General features: G+C 42.9%; 2 protein-coding genes across 2 annotated transcripts; one reads left to right on the top strand and one right to left on the bottom strand.

The window, feature by feature from the left end:
- Window positions 1-36: 36 nt before the first annotated feature.
- On the bottom strand, window positions 37-5,090 carry NDUFA2 (NADH:ubiquinone oxidoreductase subunit A2). Its single transcript, XM_053397443.1, has 3 exons — window positions 4,942-5,090; window positions 2,145-2,251; window positions 37-247 (listed from the first exon to the last, which is right to left on the bottom strand). Exons 1-3 carry the CDS (start codon window positions 5,046-5,048, stop codon window positions 156-158), a joined length of 306 nt encoding a protein of 101 aa, XP_053253418.1. The 5' UTR covers window positions 5,049-5,090; the 3' UTR covers window positions 37-155.
- A 692-nt stretch (window positions 5,091-5,782) lies between these two features.
- IK (IK cytokine) lies at window positions 5,783-17,237 on the top strand. The gene is made up of 20 exons (XM_053397439.1): window positions 5,783-5,909; window positions 6,825-6,891; window positions 7,939-8,031; window positions 8,773-8,832; window positions 9,448-9,615; window positions 9,698-9,812; window positions 10,782-10,852; window positions 11,099-11,145; window positions 11,258-11,421; window positions 11,526-11,634; window positions 12,079-12,118; window positions 12,468-12,687; window positions 13,167-13,185; window positions 13,301-13,381; window positions 14,067-14,145; window positions 14,404-14,461; window positions 14,915-15,003; window positions 15,224-15,332; window positions 15,981-16,015; window positions 16,921-17,237. The coding sequence occupies exons 1-20, from the start codon at window positions 5,894-5,896 to the stop codon at window positions 16,946-16,948; spliced, it is 1,668 nt and encodes a 555-aa protein (XP_053253414.1). The 5' UTR covers window positions 5,783-5,893; the 3' UTR covers window positions 16,949-17,237.
- The last annotated feature ends 1,471 nt before the right edge of the window (window positions 17,238-18,708 follow it).

The raw sequence follows: 18,708 nt of genomic DNA, 5'->3' as shown, positions 1-18,708 counted from the left end.
ACAATAGTGAGAAGAATCAACTCACAGGGGACCATCTTGGCTTAAACAAGATACTTCAGCTTTATTTTCTAAGTTGGATTCTTTTATATGCAAGTTACACATAGAAGTGATCTACATCCGGAATTAGACTCAAATTCAGTTGCCATTTGTTTTCCTTATGCTTTGCTGTTAACAACATTCTCCAAGGCTTTGGCAACTTGGTCCACGTTTAGGTTATTCAGTGGTACACTCTTCTCTCTGCCAAACGCTGAGGAAAACACAAAAGTTGGGTGAAAGGCATATACCATGGACGGTTTTCATTTGAAGAAATGATTTCAGACACTTTGATTGAGCCACCATGTGTTTGCAACCTACACTGCTAACAGCTCCCTTTAGACATGCTCTGCTTTACTATAAAGGTACCCCTGCCCGTACGGGCCAGTCTTGCCAGACTCTAGGGTTGTGCGCCCATCTCACTCTATAGGCCGGAGGGCCAGCGCTGTCCGCAGACACTTCCGGGTCACGTGGCCAGCGTGACAAGCTGCATCTGGCGAGCCAGCGCAGCACACGGAACGCTGTTTACCTTCCCGCTAGTAAGCGGTCCCTATTTATCTACTTGCACCTGGGGGTGCTTTCGAACTGCTAGGTTGGCAGGCGCTGGGACCGAGCAGCGGGAGCGCACCCCGCCACGGGGATTCGAACCGCCGACCTTTCGATCGGCAAGTCCTAGGCGCTGAGGCTTTAACCCACAGCGCCACCCGCGTCCCTACCTGCTTTACTATACACAGATGTAAATGTAGGTACAGCAATAAAACTCAGGAAATGCATACACATAGCAGCCTCACTTTTCTACAGTTTCACTGACAAGCAGTGTTAGGAAACAAAACGCCCTGCACAGACAATGCATGATACAGGGATTTCTACTTTCAGGAAGCCACTACATTAAAAACTGATGTGTTCCACCTATAACCTGAATTGCTTTTGGATGCACTAGCACAGGCTTGGTGCAAAGAAATGCTTTTCAGAAGAGCTGACATTCACTTCTGCTTTAGGGGTGGGGAACAGGATTTGGCCAGCAGGTCCATCCTTAGCTCCCCCACTTTGTGGAATACCCAGTTGAAATCAAAGCTGCCACATCAGATAAAGCTAGAAGAAAGGTTTTCAATATCACCTCAGTCCTCAGCTACTTTAGCTATTGGGAACTCTCTAGTCTGCTGTAGGACTGACGCTATGTCAGTATTTACAGAAGGTGTTAAAGCATATGATTCAATGCCAGTATTCTCTATTTAGATGTATCTGGCAAAGTACTAGTAAAGAGGCCTCATGGTGCCAGTTATCAGAAATAGTAAGTCAGGGGCCTGAGCCTTAATTAAGTCAAGACTAGCTAAGTTTACTTTAAAACTTTAACACTGTTGAAGTTTTTCAACAGCTCCTAAACTTAAGTACCTATTTTCGAAGAAAATGACTGGGATAAGTGTTGAAACAAGAGCCCTTGGATGGCGGGAGAGAGGGAGATAATTCATTATTTGCCATAGGCCATGTGCTCAATTAACTTTCCTCTCTGGCAGCCACAGACCATTGTGATCCACTCTCTTGTCTTACGTTCATAAATTTTTCTCTTCGTCCCTTCTGCATTACAGAGATGCAGCAATTTCCAACAAAAGCAGCTTTCATGTGAACCAAAAATTTCTAACTCTATTTTTTTGACTTTTTAAAAAAAAAAATTCTAAAAGGTAAATCCGGGGGGGGGGGGGGGGGAGAGAAGCACCCTGGGGACACACATTTGAAATATTTCTATCAGAAGAGAGTGCCAGCTTTTTTCCCACTAGATACTACATGTAGGCTGCCAGCCAACATTTGAAAAAGCTGCCTAGGTTTCTGTTGTCTGTCAATGGAAATGTTTTCTGGCACGATCTATTTGTATAGGAGAGAAAACATTACAGAGCAGATTTGGAGTAGTTGTGGGGAGAAAGTGTAGGTGGCTTACTGGGCTGGAGTTGTCCAACTCCAGTGTTTGCTAGTGGCCTTCAACAACAGAAATCCAGGCAGGGCTGAAAAGCTTTATTCCTCAAGGAAAGGCTAATACTTGAACTGTCCAACATATTATTTCTACCTAATCGTACAGCAAACTTGTAACATACATCCCATCCCCCCCCCCAACTCACCATATCTAGCCCAGAGCTTGGGTTGCACATCTGAGCACTCTCTGATCAGGATAGGGAAATCTGGATTTGCTTTCTTTAAAGTCACATAATGTTGTTTAATGAAATCTCTGCAAAGAAGAAGCAAACACACCAGCATGCATTAGAGTGAGGGTCTTCTACACTTTCATGAAAAGTCAGTAGGATACAGATAGTGGCTTTCAAATGTCAAACCTTCAGAGAATACTTCCTATATTTATCTGGAGCACAGGGTTTTGGGGGCATGTTCCAGGAGTCTTGCCATTTTTGAAACAACTGGGTGTGCTCCAAAATTCCAGAGTTGTAGTGATGAGTACACTGTATTTCAGAGCAGCTTGTCCAACATTACAAATTTCTTAAAAACCCAGTTTCCCATGAACACAGTTTAAAAAACTGAGCTAAAGCTCAGCAAGGTGTGAAGAAAACAAGATGACTAGTACAGTTAAACCTCAGTTGTTGAATGTAATCCGTTCCGGAAGCCCGTTCAACTTCTGAAATGTTTGACAACTGAGGCACGACTTCTAATTGCTTGCAGGAGCTTCCTGCACTCAAGCAGAAGCTGCACTTTCCCCCTACAATATCACTTTTTTCCTACAATTTTCCCAGTAGCCTAAGAGGTTAATATAATCCAGTAATGTTCAGTATATCCTGAGGATACCAGATGTGTTTAAGCTTTAGCAAACTTATTGAGTGGCATATACTGTATATATAACAACTAGAACAGCACTGGACTTGGCTTTGTGGCTTCTCTGCTCAGCTGGTTAGCTGCTATCACAATAAAGTGTTCAAGGTGGGTTGACCTATTGGATACATCCAAATCAAATTAGCATAATCCGTGTTAGGACACCCACAGCACCTTTGTCAAGATAGGAGTATTTGTTGGAACCTCATTTTTTACTCTTCCTGCTCCCCCCCTCCATAAAAGCACAAGTTGGCCTTGTAAAGGTATTACTTCTAATATTATTGGCTGATTAACATCCTTTATCATTTAAAATGTGGGGGTTATTTGAATGGTTTTTGTTCTTGTTTTATTAAATATTTTGTGTTTTTATCTTTTATTTTTGTGCTGTGAACTGCCCTGTTATCCAGATAAAGGGCGGTATACAAATTTAATAAATAAGAAAAATAATATGCCTTTTGGGCTTTTTTCCTTATCGGTCAACATGGTTTTTACCTTTACTTTTGTGATTCAAAACCAATGTCCATTCCTAGTAGTAAAGCTAGTGCTCTGCTGTTTCTATTGTAATACACACACACACAAATTTCTATCAATCTAGTCCAACCCCTGCAATGCAGGAATCTCAGATAAAGCATCCAGTTCAGATTCCTGCATTGCAGGCGGTCGACTAGATCACCCTCGGGATTTCTTCCAACCCGACTATGATTCTATGATTCCTTTTTGAGTATAAGTCCACTATGGCTTATTCTGGGAGTTTTTTCAAGTGTTTGATACGAACACGCAAAAGGACAACTAACGGCCACTATTACTGCTTTTCATACCGGCGCCCCCTCATTCCCTAAGCAAACCAGCAAACCTCATCTTGCGAAAGAGGAGAGAGGCTAACAATTCTATGATTCTATGAATACTTAATTGTTTTTAATTATTGCTTTTCCTATTTTTGTTTTGTGGTTCTTAATTTTTATCTCTAAGCCGCTTCAAGTCCCTGAAAGTGAAACAAGAGGGACATGAGCACAGTAAATATATGATAGTAACATTGAGGATTGGACATGTAACATCTAATTCCTTAAAAATCAGCACTAGCACACCACAGGGATGTGTGCTAAGTCCCTACCTGTATTCATTGTATACATATGATTGTGTATCATCTGACCCGTCTACTGCAATTATTAAGTTTGCAGATGACACCATCATAATAGGTTTAATAACAGGTGGAGACAAATCAGCGTATAGAGGGGAGGTCCAAAAAATATCTACATGGTGCACCTTAATATCAGCAAGACAAAGGAGATGGTGTTGGACTTTTGGAGGAAGAGAGGAGAACTAGCCCCGCTGTACATCAGGGAGGGCAGTGTGGAGAGAGTCTCTTCCTTTAAATTCCTAGGAGTTTATCTCATTGAAGACCTTGGAAAATAAATACAATCCAGGTGGTTAAGAAAGCCCAACAGAGACTCCATCTCCTCAGAGTATTGCGGAAGAACAATGTCAATCAACATTTGATTATCTCCTTCTACCAGTCAACCTTAGAAAGTGTCCTTTCATACTGCCTCACGGTGTGGTACGCTGGTTTGACATCAACTGATAGGAAGTGCCTACAGAGGATGGTGAATACAGCACAGGATATTATGGGCTGTCCCGTGAATCCGCTGGATGAAACAGAAGAACGTTTCCTCAGGAGAGTGAGGAAAATTCTCAGGGATGATTCACACTCTGGCCTGCACTTTCTTGATCTCCTGCCCTCGGGCAGAAGATATAGAAGCAGGATTAGTCGTACCAACAGGGTAAAGAACAGCTTCTATCCGTGGGCTGTTAGGCTGCTGAATGAAGAGAGAACAACAGGACAGCTGACTTTCAGGTTTGGTGGGTGTGCGTCAATAAACGAGGGGAATTAAGGCTAAGAGAGCTGAGTGGAGGGTGCTCGTGTAATCTCACTGTATACAAGTTGCACAAGTGACAATAAAGTATTTCAATTAAATATTATAATAAAGCTGCCTGTGAGCACCTGCCCCCCCCCACGACCTATCAAGCTGCAACCTTTTAAAAAAATGAGCGGAAAAGGCCGGGCTGTCAGGGGAGGGAAAGGCCTCCCCTCGCCTCGCGTACCTGACCCCTTGGCTGGCCGGCGAGCGCTGGCAGAGGTGGATCCGGAGCTCCTTGAGGTTCCGAGAGAGTCCGCCCTGAACGACCCGCGCAGCTGAGGAGGCCGCCATCTTGGCACTCGGGGTTCCCCCGATCCCCGAAGCGCAACCTGCTGGCCAATCGGCGCGTCCCGTTGGTTTAGTCTTGTCGTCTTCGCGGCCAATCAGCACAAGGCGACGGGCGTGGCTATGCAAAGTTCTTCTGGGGAGTCGCGCGGTATTGTGGGTAAATCATCAATCAGTCAATCGGGGGCACCGAACCATAGACTTAATAAATAGAGTGATACACCAATGGTGCAATGTGGCTACTTCTAATTTTACCCCCGCCCGACGCCTCTCTCCCTGGGGCCGAATAGAGACCACCAACCCATTGGAAATCCAAAATTTCATGCTCGAGTCTAAATGCATATCCATTAATTAAGATTGGCACGGCTATTTTCAAAAAAATAAAATGTGAGTGTTTTTGTTGGGGGTGACGGGTGACCACATGAAATAAAGCCCAAGTCAGAAGAAGTAGGAACTGCTTATCTTCTTGGTGAACATGCTACATTCCCGGGTGGATTTCCAGCGCCAAATTTCACGCCCCAACCCCCTGCCAGGGGAGTAGTATTATAATAATAATAATAATAATAATAATAATAATAATAATAATAATAATAATAATATAATACGTGGCTTCCCAAGTAAACCCGGAATTTTACTACTGAGGCAAATGACAGACAGGTTTATAATATTATTTCTCTCTATATTCTCGATCTCCGCGCAGGGCGTTGTGGGTCACAGGCTGTGCCCCTTCCCCCGCCTCCTTCCGCCGCGCGGTGCCTTGTGGGAAAAGCGAAGGGGTTTCGCTGCGTTGTTGTTGTGTTTCTTTTTACCTCAGGCCGAGACCCGCGGCGGCGGCGGCGGCGAGAGCGAAGATGCCGGAGCGGGAGAGTGAGTGTCCCCGGAGGGGGCGGACGGCGGGCCGTGTTTCTCCGTGGGGGGGGGAGCGGTGGGGAGGGGGGGTATAGTTGCCCACTGAGGCACCGGCCGCGTTGAGAGAGTTTTCGTCGTCTTCTTGGCCGCCGCCTCGCCCCCTCACGCGCCCCCGAGTTGCAAGGCCCGCTGCGCCCCCGGAAGAGCGCGGCGCTTGAGACCAGGCCGGCGCCTTCGCCGTGTCCCCCTTTGGGGCGCCTGCCGCGCTCAACCTTCCCGCGTTTCAATCTGGGGTTGTGAATCTTCCTCGATTTTATCGCCTCACCTTTGTGTAAACCGCTCTGAGGGTTTTGTGTTGTTTTAACGACCAAGGAATGTGTACGTTTTGTGAAATACCGGCAGGTAGATAAACTTAGTTGTGCCTGTGGCACATTGCCTGGGACTTAATCTGTGGGGTGGCTGGGAAGGAAGGGGGCGATCCTGACTTGGGTAGGCAGTGGCAATCCAGAGCAACTGTGGGGAAAACGCTGCAGCCCTCCAGGCACTGGTGTACTACAACTCCCATTTTTCTCTTGCCATTAGCCACATTTGCTGGGGCTGATGGAAATTGTAGCTCAACAACACTGTGTGTGTGTGTGTAGGTTCCTCACTCCTGCTGTTAGAGCCTCCTGCTCTTTGATAACTTTGTCTCCAGTCACTTCCTTGCAGCAGATATAGCAGCTGGTCACACAACTCATTGCAGAGCTGCAAATGTGCTGTCTCTCTGACACACTGAAGTTCCATCTTCATTGTTTGTTTGTTTCTTTTTCTCTGGGTGGTTTCATTTCTGAATGAAAACCCTGCAATAATCTGTGCAAATGGTATGTTTACATGTTTGGCAGCGCAGCATGCATGTCACATTGGCTTGGAATCACTTCTTTTTCTTCTTTCTAGGTGAGCCGTTCTCTAATCCTCTGGCCCCAGATGGCCATGAGGTGGATGACTCTCATTCTTTTCACCAGTGAGTAGAACTTTTCGTTATGTTTTGTGTTGGTTCAAGCGTCCTGTTTTTACCATTGCTGCTGTCCAAGTGTCACTAAACTACTCACTGTGGTGAATGTATTATTGGCTTCCAGCAAGGGTGATTCAAGGATTGCCCATCCTTCTCTTTTCTACCTTAGAGCTGGAGAGGGGTGGGAATATCCTACCAGTTGTGCTGGGATAGCGAATCCCAAGGCAACCACATGGACAGTCCTGAACTTGAAACTGGAGGTGAGATCACGGGATTGTCCATAGCGTCCTACAGAGATGCAGCATGTCATTTGGGATAAGGGGTCTTGGCAACCATGAGCCCGGCTATCAAGATTACTGAAAAGTTCTGGATTCATGCCACTACTATTGCAAAGTACCAAAAGAACTGGATAGGTGGAATTCTAGCCAGTGTAAATGAGGGAATCATGTGTAGTTCATTACAACTACCAAATCACGGTGGAACAATAGTGTGTGTCCTGCAGTGGCCCTAATGCATTTTTTGTTCAGCGCCCTCCCACCCACCAGTGTCTCACCATCCATCAGCTAATTTTCCTGCTTCAACCAGTGGAGGAGGACAGGACACCCAGGGGTCAGCAAACTTTTTCAGCAGGGGGCCGGTCCACTGTCCCTCAGACCTTGTGGGGGTCCGGAATATATTTTGAAAAAAAGATATGAACGAATTCCTATGCCCCACAAATAACCCAGAGATGCATATTACATAAAAGGACACATTCTACTCATGTAAAAACAAGCTGATTCCCAGATGGTCAGCAGGCTGGATTAAGAAGGCGATTGGGCCAGATCTGGCCCCCGGGCCTTAGTTTGCCTACCCATGGGATAGCCTGTTTGTTTTTGTTTTTTTGTTTTGTTTGCAGAGGTTTTTCAGTCCATACAAGCATGTTGACTATTTGGTATCATAAAATGGAATTTGGAAAGTTTTTGTCCTTCAGTAAATCTTGTACCATGATGTGTTGAAGGCAGGATAATGTATTGAGGGGTTTTTTTTGGCAGTAAATCACAATTGTTTTTATTCTAGATCTAAACTGACCAATGAAGACTTCCGAAAACTTCTTATGACCCCACGAGCAGCTCCAACATCTGCACCACCTTCCAAATCTCGCCATCATGAGTAAGCATGCAATTTCTGTATCATTTAACAAAACTTTGTTGAGGTCTTTCTCCCTGTCCCCTGCCCACCCCTGGTCAGCTGGTACATATTTATTCAGTACTTAGTTTTGGCATAAGCTTGTGTATTCTGTATAATTTGGGCACAAAATAGAAAGAAACTAAATTCAGAATTAGGTATCTAATGAGGCTAAGCAATAATGAGGCTAAACTTCAAACAATAGTGATCATGCTTGGCAGTAATATAACACCTCAGAGCAGCAGTATTGTTTTTAGTGCCCTCTGGATGTTGCTGGATTATAACTCTCGTCACCCTAATCATTGGCCATGCTGGTTAGGCCTCATGGGAGTTGGCTACCAAGAGGGCATCAAGTTGGCTACCCCTGCTTTTGAGTGTTCAAAGCATTTCACATACATTATATCAGTCCTTACAGCAATGAGAGATAAGATAGTATTATCCTAAATTGTTAATGAGATGGGCAAAGACTGAGAGAACGCTACCATAAATGACTGGGGCAAAAATTGTTTTGGGGATCTTGCAGCTCCTAGGTTTTGCCAGTATGCTACATAGCTCTCAAAATCTATATGCATATCTTAAAGCATCTTCAAAAGTTACTCAGAAGGCTTTCATGGTCACCTTTGGCTTCTTTTGACTGAGCTAGTTGTTTTATTAAATGGCATGAAATGTTCCTAGCACATTCTCAAAGTTGGGCATTCTGTGAGCACAATTTTTTGTCCTGTTTAGGATGCCAAGAGAGTACAATGAAGATGAAGATCCAGCTGCTCGGAGGAGAAAAAAGAAAAGGTAAATTGAGAGATTTTGATCCAAAGCTTTCCTAAGGCCCTGATGTTTCCTTAATATGGAGGAAAATTTCTAAATAAAAAACCCTGCCAGAAAATGTCGGGCTCCCAGCTGTCTCCTCGCTAAGAGAGGGATACCCAGTGATTAGTTGACCTTAAAAGAAATATTGTGCCTTATTTATCCCCATTGAATTACCTTCTGTATAGTGGTGGTAATGGACATCTTCAGAAACACCTGGGAACTTAGTTTTCAGTGCTTCTGCCATCTTGACTTTTACCCTTGTTGTAGTGCTGAGATTACACTTGTGACTTCAGTCAGTGATTCACTTGGAGCTTGATGGGGTATTGCTTATCCTCTTGATCTTATTAGATCTTTCTGTGGCCTTTGAAATCATTGAACATGAAATATTGGTGACATGTCTACAAAGCCTGTAGCCATGTGTAGCTCATCACTTCAGGGAGGCAGGATCCAGAAAAAAGGCATGTAACTGGAGATGCCAGAGACAAGCCTTCACGATTCTAGCTATTATCTCTGAAGCTGTTAAGAGAACTGGGAATTCTCCTATAATACCATGGTCTGAATATTTCAGTGATAATCGGTTTGTCTTTCTCACTCCAGCTACTATGCAAAGCTACGCCAACAAGAGATTGAGCGAGAGAGGGAGCTGGCTGAGAAATACAGGGACCGTGCAAAGGAGAGAAGAGATGGTGTCAACAAGGACTACGAGGAAACGGAGCTGATCAGCACAACAGCTAACTACAGGGCAGTGGGACCCACTGCAGAAGCGTGAGTGCAGTCACTGTTTTTGCCTTTCTGCTTTGCAATACAATGTGGCTCTGATGTCATGGAGTTCTTTTTATTGCATTAGGGACAAATCAGCTGCAGAAAAGAGGCGGCAGTTGATTCAGGAGTCCAAATTCTTGGGTGGTGACATGGAGCACACTCACTTGGTGAAGGGTCTGGATTTTGCTTTGCTACAGAAGGTAAGCCAGATGATACAATCAATAGTAAATCAGCAATTCTCTTGTTTGAGAACCTCTTCCCCATGTGTTCAGTGAGATCTCCAGTAATACATGTTGTTGATAGCTAAATTGCTATTCACTTTGCCACCATTCCATATTTGATATGTAATGTCTGTCCCTTTAAGGATTTTTTACTTCTGTTTGATCAAGAACACTATGATAATCTATGTAGCATTAAACTTGTCTGGAATTTTGGAATAACTCTGGATTATGCTCTCTGCTTTAAGAGCTAATTAATTTTCTGCAATGCTTTTTCTGAAGAACGTCTTTCATAAATCTCCAGTGTCTTTTATTGGCTGCTAGAGATTTGGTTGTTAAGAAATTGTTGTTGGTTGTTAAGCTATGCAGTTGGCCTTTAACTGCATAAGATAAAGTGCTTCATATATGTGGTCACCTGGTACTTCCACTGTCTGAATGGCCACTGACTGTATTTTTCAGATGTGAATAAAGCAACAGGTGGGGGAAATTTGACTTTATTCAGCCTCCACCTTGTTCTGGTAATTTATCTCTTCCTGAAGAGATTAAGGCTATTATAAACAAACAAACAAACAAACAAACAAACAGTACTGTTGATTTATTTTTCAGTTCTCAATATTGTTTATAAATTATTTATAGCTTAGAGTAGCATTTTTTAAAGTCTTCATTGAGTTTTCCAACATACATTGTATACAGAGCACACATGGTGTGATAAAAATCACATCCACCCAAAATTAGTAACAAAACCAGGAGTAACATAACACACAGTCTCATACAAATAACTTCAGGTTCATATATTCTGTGTAGATCAGCAATTGATACTGCCACACAGGTAATTCCAGAGCAACATACATTCCTTTGCCAACGTGTAAGATAAAGGGCATCTAAACCTTATCCAATTTGTTGGGTTTTGGGACTCTGCTAGCATTTTGAAGAAAATTTCTCTCTGGTCAGGTGCGTGCTGAGATTTCCAGCAAAGAAAAGGAAGAAGAGGAACTGATGGAGAAGCCCCAAAAAGAAACCAAGTAAGTGGTAACAAGACAAACTCTGGCTTGTGACTTTCTAGCTCAGGCATAGGCAAACTCTGGCCCTCCAGATGTTTGGGACTACAGTTCCCTTCATCCCTGACCACTGGTCCTGTTAGCTAGGGATGATGGGAATTGTAGTACTAAACATCTGGAGGGCCGGAGTTTGCCTATGCCTGTTCTAGCTTAACAGAGAATGTGGTCTAGAGAAGAGGCGTATTATATCTTCATTTTTTTCTCTTTTAGAAAAGATGAAGATCCAGAAAACAAAATTGAATTCAAGACTCGTTTGGGTAGGCATGTTCATATATGTTCCATGAACCTTGGTGCAATGTTATGACTATCACGGTACCATGAGCAAGTAGCTGAAATATTCTAGTGTCACCAAATCCCCATCTTTCCTAGGTCGAAACATCTACCGAATGCTATTCAAGAGCAAGGCGTATGAGCGAAATGAGCTCTTCCTGCCAGGGAGGATGGCGTATGTGGTGGATCTTGATGATGAATATGCAGACACAGATATTCCTACCACCTTGATCCGAAGCAAGGCAGATTGCCCTACCATGGAGGTATAAGTTATGAGTGCTTTCTCTGAATGAGCAGGTGCTTTTCTTGTTGTATGATGAGGCACACATTATCTATTGGGGTCTGATACCTTTGACTTTCCTTCTAGGCCCAAACAACACTGACTACAAATGACATCGTTATCAGTAAACTGACCCAGATTCTTTCCTACTTGAGGCAAGGCACTCGTAACAAAAAGTTGAAGAAGAAAGACAAAGGTGGGCCTTGTATTTTGGGATCTGATGGGATGTACGGATCTGACGGGATCTTTTCCCATAAGCACAAGGGGAAAGTGTCATTAAAAATTTGTACAAATTAAGCAAATGGCAGGGAGACACCAGAGTTTTGCTTATCAGAATTCTGATGCTAGTGTTGTTGTCTTTTACCCTGCAGGGGTGAGTTCCTAGTTGAGGAAACCACTTAAAATGGGAGAAATTAGGGTGAACTGTACTTAATCTGCAACTTCTTGCCTCTTCAGCAGGTGAAGAGGCACAAGCTGAGTGACCTCAACTGTCGAGCATGTAGTTTCACATGCCACAATGCACAGATGCCACATATATCTTGCAGTATAGTGTTTTCATTATCCCCTCCTAAGACAACAAAACTGAAACAGATAACATGAATACAGAAGTAGGTTTATTCTGATTTCTCTCTGTTTGTAGGAAAACTAGATGAAAAGAAACCTCCAGAAGCAGATATGAGGTAAGTAAGCTGGGTGGATTATCCTCCAGGGTTTTAGCAAGACTCCTTTTAATTGCATTTGGCACCCTTGACAAGAAGCTCTTACTTGGTTGAAATGAGAGGTCTTGAAAGCTCCTCCAGCAGACCTTGGGAGGGAATAAGTAAGTGGGCTAATTTTGGCTTATCACTCTCCCAGAGCGAAGGAAACAGTAATATTTTAGCAAGTAGATGCCACCTTGGGATCTATCAGATTGGTAGCAGGATTGATTGATGGGAGTAATTTGTTCAAGGAGCCTGTAAGAAATGTTCTGCTGTTTTTGAGGCTAGTGTATATTTATGTTTCATGTGTTTTTATCTTTGTGGCAAAAAGTATTTTTGAGGACATTGGTGATTATGTGCCGTCTGCTGCAAAAGTGCCACGAGAGAAGGAGCGAGAGAGGTACAGGGAACGGGACCGAGAGCGGGAAAGAGAGAGAGAGAGAGACAGGGAACATGAGAGAGATCGTGAGCGCGACCGAGAGAGAGAGCGTGAACGTGAGGAGGAGAAGAAGAGGCACAGCTACTTTGAGAAACCCAAAGCTGATGACGAGGTGAGCAGACAGTACTTTGGCCATGAAAACTTTCTATACTGCCCTTCCTTCAAGGGTCACAGGGCTGGTTACAATATAAAAACACAAAAATACACAACATAGTAACAAACAAAAAATAATCACCCACATTTAAAAGGCCATAGCTGGTTTAATCAGCTGGAAGAAGAGGAATGTTTTTGCCTGGCACCTAAACACTACTGGGATAAAAATGGGTATAAAATCCTCCTAGAGTTAGGGATAATTTGATACTGGTGATTTGTTTTAAATAAGTTGAGACTGTGTTAAATGGTGCAGATTTTCCAGTCTGGGCTCAGGATGAATATTTTGGCAAGGGAGAGAAGGCAGTGGAGTATACTGTATGTATGGAGAAGAATTTGCACTTAACAGCACCACTTCACCCTGCTCCCAACAAAAGACTGATGTTCACCTTGCTTTTTAGTTGCCATGTTAGAGTAATGTGCTCTTTCTTTCCTCCTTAGCCCATTGATATCGACAAAGGTATGCTTCTTTAATTGGTTTTTCACAATTTTATACATTTCATACATTAAAATAAAAGGTTCTTTTGAACCAAAGGTATGCTTCTTTCTTAACCTTCTTATGAAACTGTTTCCAGGACCTGGCTCAGCCAAAGAGTTGATTAAATCAATCAATGAGAAGTTTGCTGGAGCAGGTGGCTGGGAAGGGCCAGAATCATATCCTTTTTATATGCATGTACAAATGTGTGCTGGCACTGGGTGCAAATGGCTACAGTTGGCTGTTTGATTTATCTTTTCTAGCCTCTTTTATAGAAAATTGTCTCTCGCTCTAGGCTTAGACTTTCATTTGAAGGTGATATTTTCCTCTTATGTAGTTGGGAAAGCTCCAGAAGACACTGGTCCTTTAGGCAGAAGCAGTTAGTTTTAAGTATTCAGTTGTTGTTCATAGGAGATCCTTTCTGTGTATGTTTCAAGTGACCAAGAAGCTGCTGGCTACTGGCTTCTGAGAACAAGATGGGATGGGAAGATTTCCTTGACTTGAACTAACATGGTAGAGCATTTTAATTACCACTGTGAGACAAACAAGTGTAGGGAAAAGGTATTTCCAAATACCTGTAACTTGCCTCAAGTACTGCTGGTGTCTATAAAGAAGTAGCTGCTTTAGATGGAGAATTGGAGCAATAAGTGGGGAGGGTCCATCTCTGACCATCAAATTTTGGGGCCATTAACTCCTTGGCTTGCTAAGGAGAAATGAGGGACTCTTAAGGACTGCTTCTTTTCTATTCTGCCATCCCATATAGATCTAAACTCCCCAATTACTTTGGGTGACAACGCTTTCCTATGTCAGATGCTTTCTGACCCTAGATATGCCTGTATTCTATTTTCCCTTAACTTTGGGCACATTAAAAAAGCCTGAAGACAAAAAGCAATTGGGCGACTTCTTTGGGATGTCAAACAGCTATGCTGAATGCTACCCTGCAACGTAAGTATTCCTTGAAATGGGATGTTGGCTCTGGGGAACCACATGAAGCCAAGCAAGATATTTACTTGCCTTACCCTAATATTTAGTGGACAATGTTAAGGGCAGCTGTTTGCCATATTTGTGATTAAGTACTCCTCTTCACTGGCAAGCTAATTATATTAATCTGGAATCTTTGCAAACTGGTGAAACTTGGAATTATCCAGACTTGGGGCTGCAAGTATAAATAAGAGCTGCCAATTGTATCCCTTTTCTTTTTAGCATGGATGACATGGCTGTGGATAGTGATGAAGAAGTAGACTACAGCAAAATGGATCAGGTAAACTGTCAATTGGTTAGCTTCAAGAGAAGCATCTCTACTTCAGGGTGGGGCTGATATTTGGGGGGAATATTATTAGTTGTGATGTCTCCTAAAGTGTAGATTTTGAACTGCCTAAGATTTCACATGACTCTCATTTCCCATTGGACTATGTGGTGGCAGCTCCTCACACACTGGCCTGGCTGGTGGCAGAATGATTCTACTGCTTCAGGCTGCATGTGTGGGACTAATCCTGCCCCCACCCCAGGTGCTCCTCAATATAACAACCAACCTCCTTGCAAGTAGAAAACTATTATAGCAAGGGTCAGTGTGGTCTTAAACGTTCCTCCTTGGCATGATAGCTGTGGGGAGTCCAGTGGAATTTTTGGTTGCTGTTTCTTAGGGAGGCCTGCAGAAATATGGTTCTCCTACATGGATATATTGAGATTATCTTTTTTTCTCTCTCTCCTCAAGGGAAATAAAAAGGGACCCCTTGGTCGCTGGGACTTTGACACACAAGAAGAATATAGCGAGTATATGAATAACAAAGAGGCTCTGCCCAAGTAAGTTTGTCACTTGTCCTGAGGGTAAGAATGGGAGAAGCAGAAGCAGTGGGTTAGGTGGGTCCAACATTTTAAGCTTTTGGGAGGACCCTACAGGTCAGCTGCTTCCTGTAAAATTGGTGGGAATGTATATTTAGACCATGGGAAGGCTTTTTTGAACCTAGCCTTCCTGCTGAAGGAATTTCACCTCCATTTTTGAGTTTTTGCTGTTTTATCCTAGAGCGGCTTTCCAGTATGGAATTAAGATGTCTGAAGGCCGTAAGACACGTCGTTTCAAGGAGACCAATGACAAAGCAGAGTTGGATCGGCAGTGGAAAAAGATCAGTGCGGTGAGCATTTTGAGCAGAATGGCTCTTTAGTTATATTCCCTTTTCCCAGCTGAATGTGCAGTTTTTTCAGAACTTTATTCAGAGTACCACTGACACTTTCCTGAGTTTATTTTAAGATTAAGAGGAGAATGGATCTTTGGCCAGCTTACTCAGTCACATGCATATATTTTCTCCGTCTTTGTGTATTGGTCTTCAGTATTCCCAAGTTGTTCTACGATCCTGTTTATTCTATTGCTGCTGAGAAGCCCAGCAAGGAAAACAATGCCTTCTCCTATAGAACTTGTAGACTGTTCCTCTGCTTTCCCTTGTGTAACAGATCAAATGCTGATCTAGCCTGCTAGAAATCAGTTGTTTTCTGTTACGTGTTGTTGCATGCTCCTTTGCTAAACCTCAGTACCGTCCTAACATAGGAAGTTTTAAAAGTTGTGGGTTGTATGTAATGAAGTGGTTTGGTTTGTGCAGTGGAACTGCTCTCTGCCAGTGCTGCCCCCAAACCTGCTCCAAAACACATCTGAGAGGCATGGGGGGGGGGAGGGGAAGTTTTGTTGTGCAAGTGGAAGTCCTTGCGCAAACTTACGTATGTCCTTGGATACAACCCTGTATACATAATACAGTAATTGTAATGCATTGATTTTAACTTCTCTGCAGATCATCGAGAAAAGGAAGAAGTTGGAGGCTGATGGGTTAGTAGAAATGCTTTTACTTGAGAATCTGTTGCTGTATGAGTGCTACTCCTAGAGTCCACTCCCTGCTGTGCACTTGCCCTTATGGGTCTTCAACAGAGTGCTGTGACTTAGTTTTGGTGGTCTTGTGGTCCAGGGGGTGAGGGTTCAGCATGTATGAACTGAGGAATAGTCTCCTTGAAGGTTTTTCCTCTGACCCATGCATTTTTTTTCACATTCCTAAAAAGTGAGGCCAAATTACACCTTTCACAAGTCCAATTGTCCAGACCCCCAACTATGATTCATTAACTATGGGGTGCACATTAAACTGAAATAGGGCCTCATCTTTATTCTGTCACCTCTGTACTCTGTAGAGTTTTGCCCATGCAATTTATCTGCTATTTCATCCACCCCTTTACGGTTTTATTGCTGGCAATATGTGGGTGCCGATAGATCAGAATCCCACTGAAATTACCTGCCCATTCAGTCTTCACCATGTCAGCCTTGTACAAAGGCTGAAACTCTTCTCTGGTCCTTTAGTTCTGATGTTCTGCTTGTAACTGCATTCTAGCAGAAGCCTTGTCTCTGCAGTACTTGTTAGCTGTGAAGGAAAAGGCACTTGCCAGAAGGATTCTTTTGTATGTCTTAGTAACTTTGCATGTTACCATCCCTGAGGTTATGCAAGGCCATATTTTGTTCTCATGGCTTGAAAAGGTGATAGATGTTACTGCACACAGTGCAGATTCTTCGCATTAGTGAGCATGTCTGCGTCTGTGATGGAGTGCAACTCTGAAGATTTGAGTGCAAGCCTGAAAGAGTTGAATTAGTGCTGAAGTCCCACTGAATGTAAATTTTACTTCCTGTGAGCTGTATTCTGTATTGGACTCTTCTGTATCATGTGTCTCATAAAATGTCTGTATTTTCAGGGTTGAGGTGAAGAGACCAAAATATTGAAGTTACCGTGAACTCCTGGCCCCTTCAGCTGTATTGGAGATGGGGCTTTGATGGAAGTGTTTAGATCTTCTTCCTGCTCTGGAGCAAAGCTAATTTGTTTCCTGCTCTCAGAATCATGTCTTGGGCATATAAGCACAAAGGGCAACTGCTGAGGAACCTTCTTGCCACATCTCCTTGTCCTGTATTGGCAGCACTGGTGCCTGTTCACTGGGAGCCTGTACTTTAGGTTTTTGTGGCTTGTAATCCTTTTAGATGCAATAAAATCTCTTATTGGTGTCTGTATTACAAACCTTTTGATCTTTTTCTTTTCTTGCAAACAGTAATGCAGTTAGACTTTCCTTGAATAGTATGATGGAGTGGGGGGCGGGTATTTGCTTTTGGAAAGTAATGATTTCTTCATTCTATTAAAAGCATTACGGCAAGTCTTTCTTGAGTTGATCGTTAGAATATGATGTCAATCGATAATGTTCTGCAGTGTCTTTACGTTTTTCTCCTCACTCCCAGCTCATTAATGTCTCTAGGGGAGCGTTTATAAGAATACTAACGGATTGCAGAGAAGAAAAGGAAACATTTGGATACAGTTTAATTAAAAATAATAATTTCCCAAAAATAACATGACAGGGAGGTAAACAGCAGGTTAACAGCAATCTTATATACTAATTAGCATGTCTTGATCAGATACAACAGGGATTGTGTGTACTTCTGTTACTTGTATAAATGTTACATAAATCAGCTCTATTTGAATAATATTTACATAACTTAAAACCGTCTACCAGGCATTGGTATGGAAAACTGCAGAATAAATCTGGTCTTTTAACCACACAGTTGAGATACTCATCTGGCTTCTATTATAAGTAACCCTATTAGGGTTAGAAACTCAAACTGGCAAGTACTCAATCAGGCCAGTTCCCTCCTTCTCTTTACTTTTCCTTTAACACCCTTGACATTCCATAGTTATCGGATCTTTTCAGCATCTTCTTCAACAGACAGTTGGGCTTTTGGGCTGGCATACATGACAGATAATACAGGTGCTTGGGTGCCTGTCCCACTCTTGGCAATTGGTGGGCAAAGTGGTGGCAGGAGACGAGCCATAGTTTCACTTGGTCAACAAAGTCTCTTAAAAAATCTAGTTACAGGTAGGTAGCCGTGTTGGTCTGCCGTAGTCGAAACAAAATAAAAAAAATCCTTCTAGTAGCACCTTAGAGACCAACTAAGTTTGTTAAATCTGTTCATTTGGTCATGAAAAAGGAAGGCTGAAGCACACTGGCTGCTTCCTCATTCTTGGGCTTTTGTAGAAAGGCAAACACTAGAAGTTTAGATACAGAAGTGTATAAATCAAAAGTACATTTCAATGAAGTTGAGGCAAAAAGATCAATTTCTGTGGGATTTGAAGCACCACCGATTCAGAGTTGTGGTGTGAGAAAACACATCCTTCAAGGACACAAGAGGCTGCTAATAGAGATAAGTATCCCCCTTTATCAAATCCCCACACAAACCTCATTTTCGTTTTCTCTCTTCTAGCGCAAAGGTGAAGCAAATTTAGACTGATATCTTGTCCCACTGTTAGTGTGATTAAAAAGTTCATTTGGAACTGCATGAAAGTCAATTGAGCACATAAATTCCAGGTAGAGGTACTTCGTGACCAACAGCTGGCAATATGAAAGCTAAGAGGGTGTGGAAAATTGGGTGAAGGATCTAATGTATATGCAGCCAAATGAGATGTATCATGAAGTGTCGTGAAACGCTGGGTGGGAAGTCAA

The sequence above is a fragment of the Podarcis raffonei genome, chromosome 7, assembly GCF_027172205.1.
Source record: "Podarcis raffonei isolate rPodRaf1 chromosome 7, rPodRaf1.pri, whole genome shotgun sequence".
Lineage (NCBI taxonomy): Eukaryota > Metazoa > Chordata > Lepidosauria > Squamata > Lacertidae > Podarcis > Podarcis raffonei.
The sequence above is the reverse complement of the archived record's forward strand: the minus strand, read 5'-3'. Positions and strand labels throughout refer to the sequence as shown.

What these genes read in the sequence shown, in the direction of transcription:
- NDUFA2 (XM_053397443.1), bottom strand. Translation starts at nt 5,048, where the DNA reads ATGGCGGCCTCCTCAGCTGCGCGGGTCGTTCAGGGCGGACTCTCTCGG. An exon ending in CCGGCCAGCCAAGGGGTCAG is followed by an intron (nt 2,252 to 4,941) that starts GTACGCGAGGCG and finishes TCTTCTTTGCAG; the next exon opens with AGATTTCATTAAACAACATT. An exon ending in CAAGCTCTGGGCTAGATATG is followed by an intron (nt 248 to 2,144) that starts GTGAGTTGGGGG and finishes TGTTTTCCTCAG; the next exon opens with CGTTTGGCAGAGAGAAGAGT.
- IK (XM_053397439.1), top strand. An exon ending in GACTCTCATTCTTTTCACCA is followed by an intron (nt 6,892 to 7,938) that starts GTGAGTAGAACT and finishes TTTTTATTCTAG; the next exon opens with ATCTAAACTGACCAATGAAG. An exon ending in AAGCCCCAAAAAGAAACCAA is followed by an intron (nt 10,853 to 11,098) that starts GTAAGTGGTAAC and finishes TTTCTCTTTTAG; the next exon opens with AAAAGATGAAGATCCAGAAA.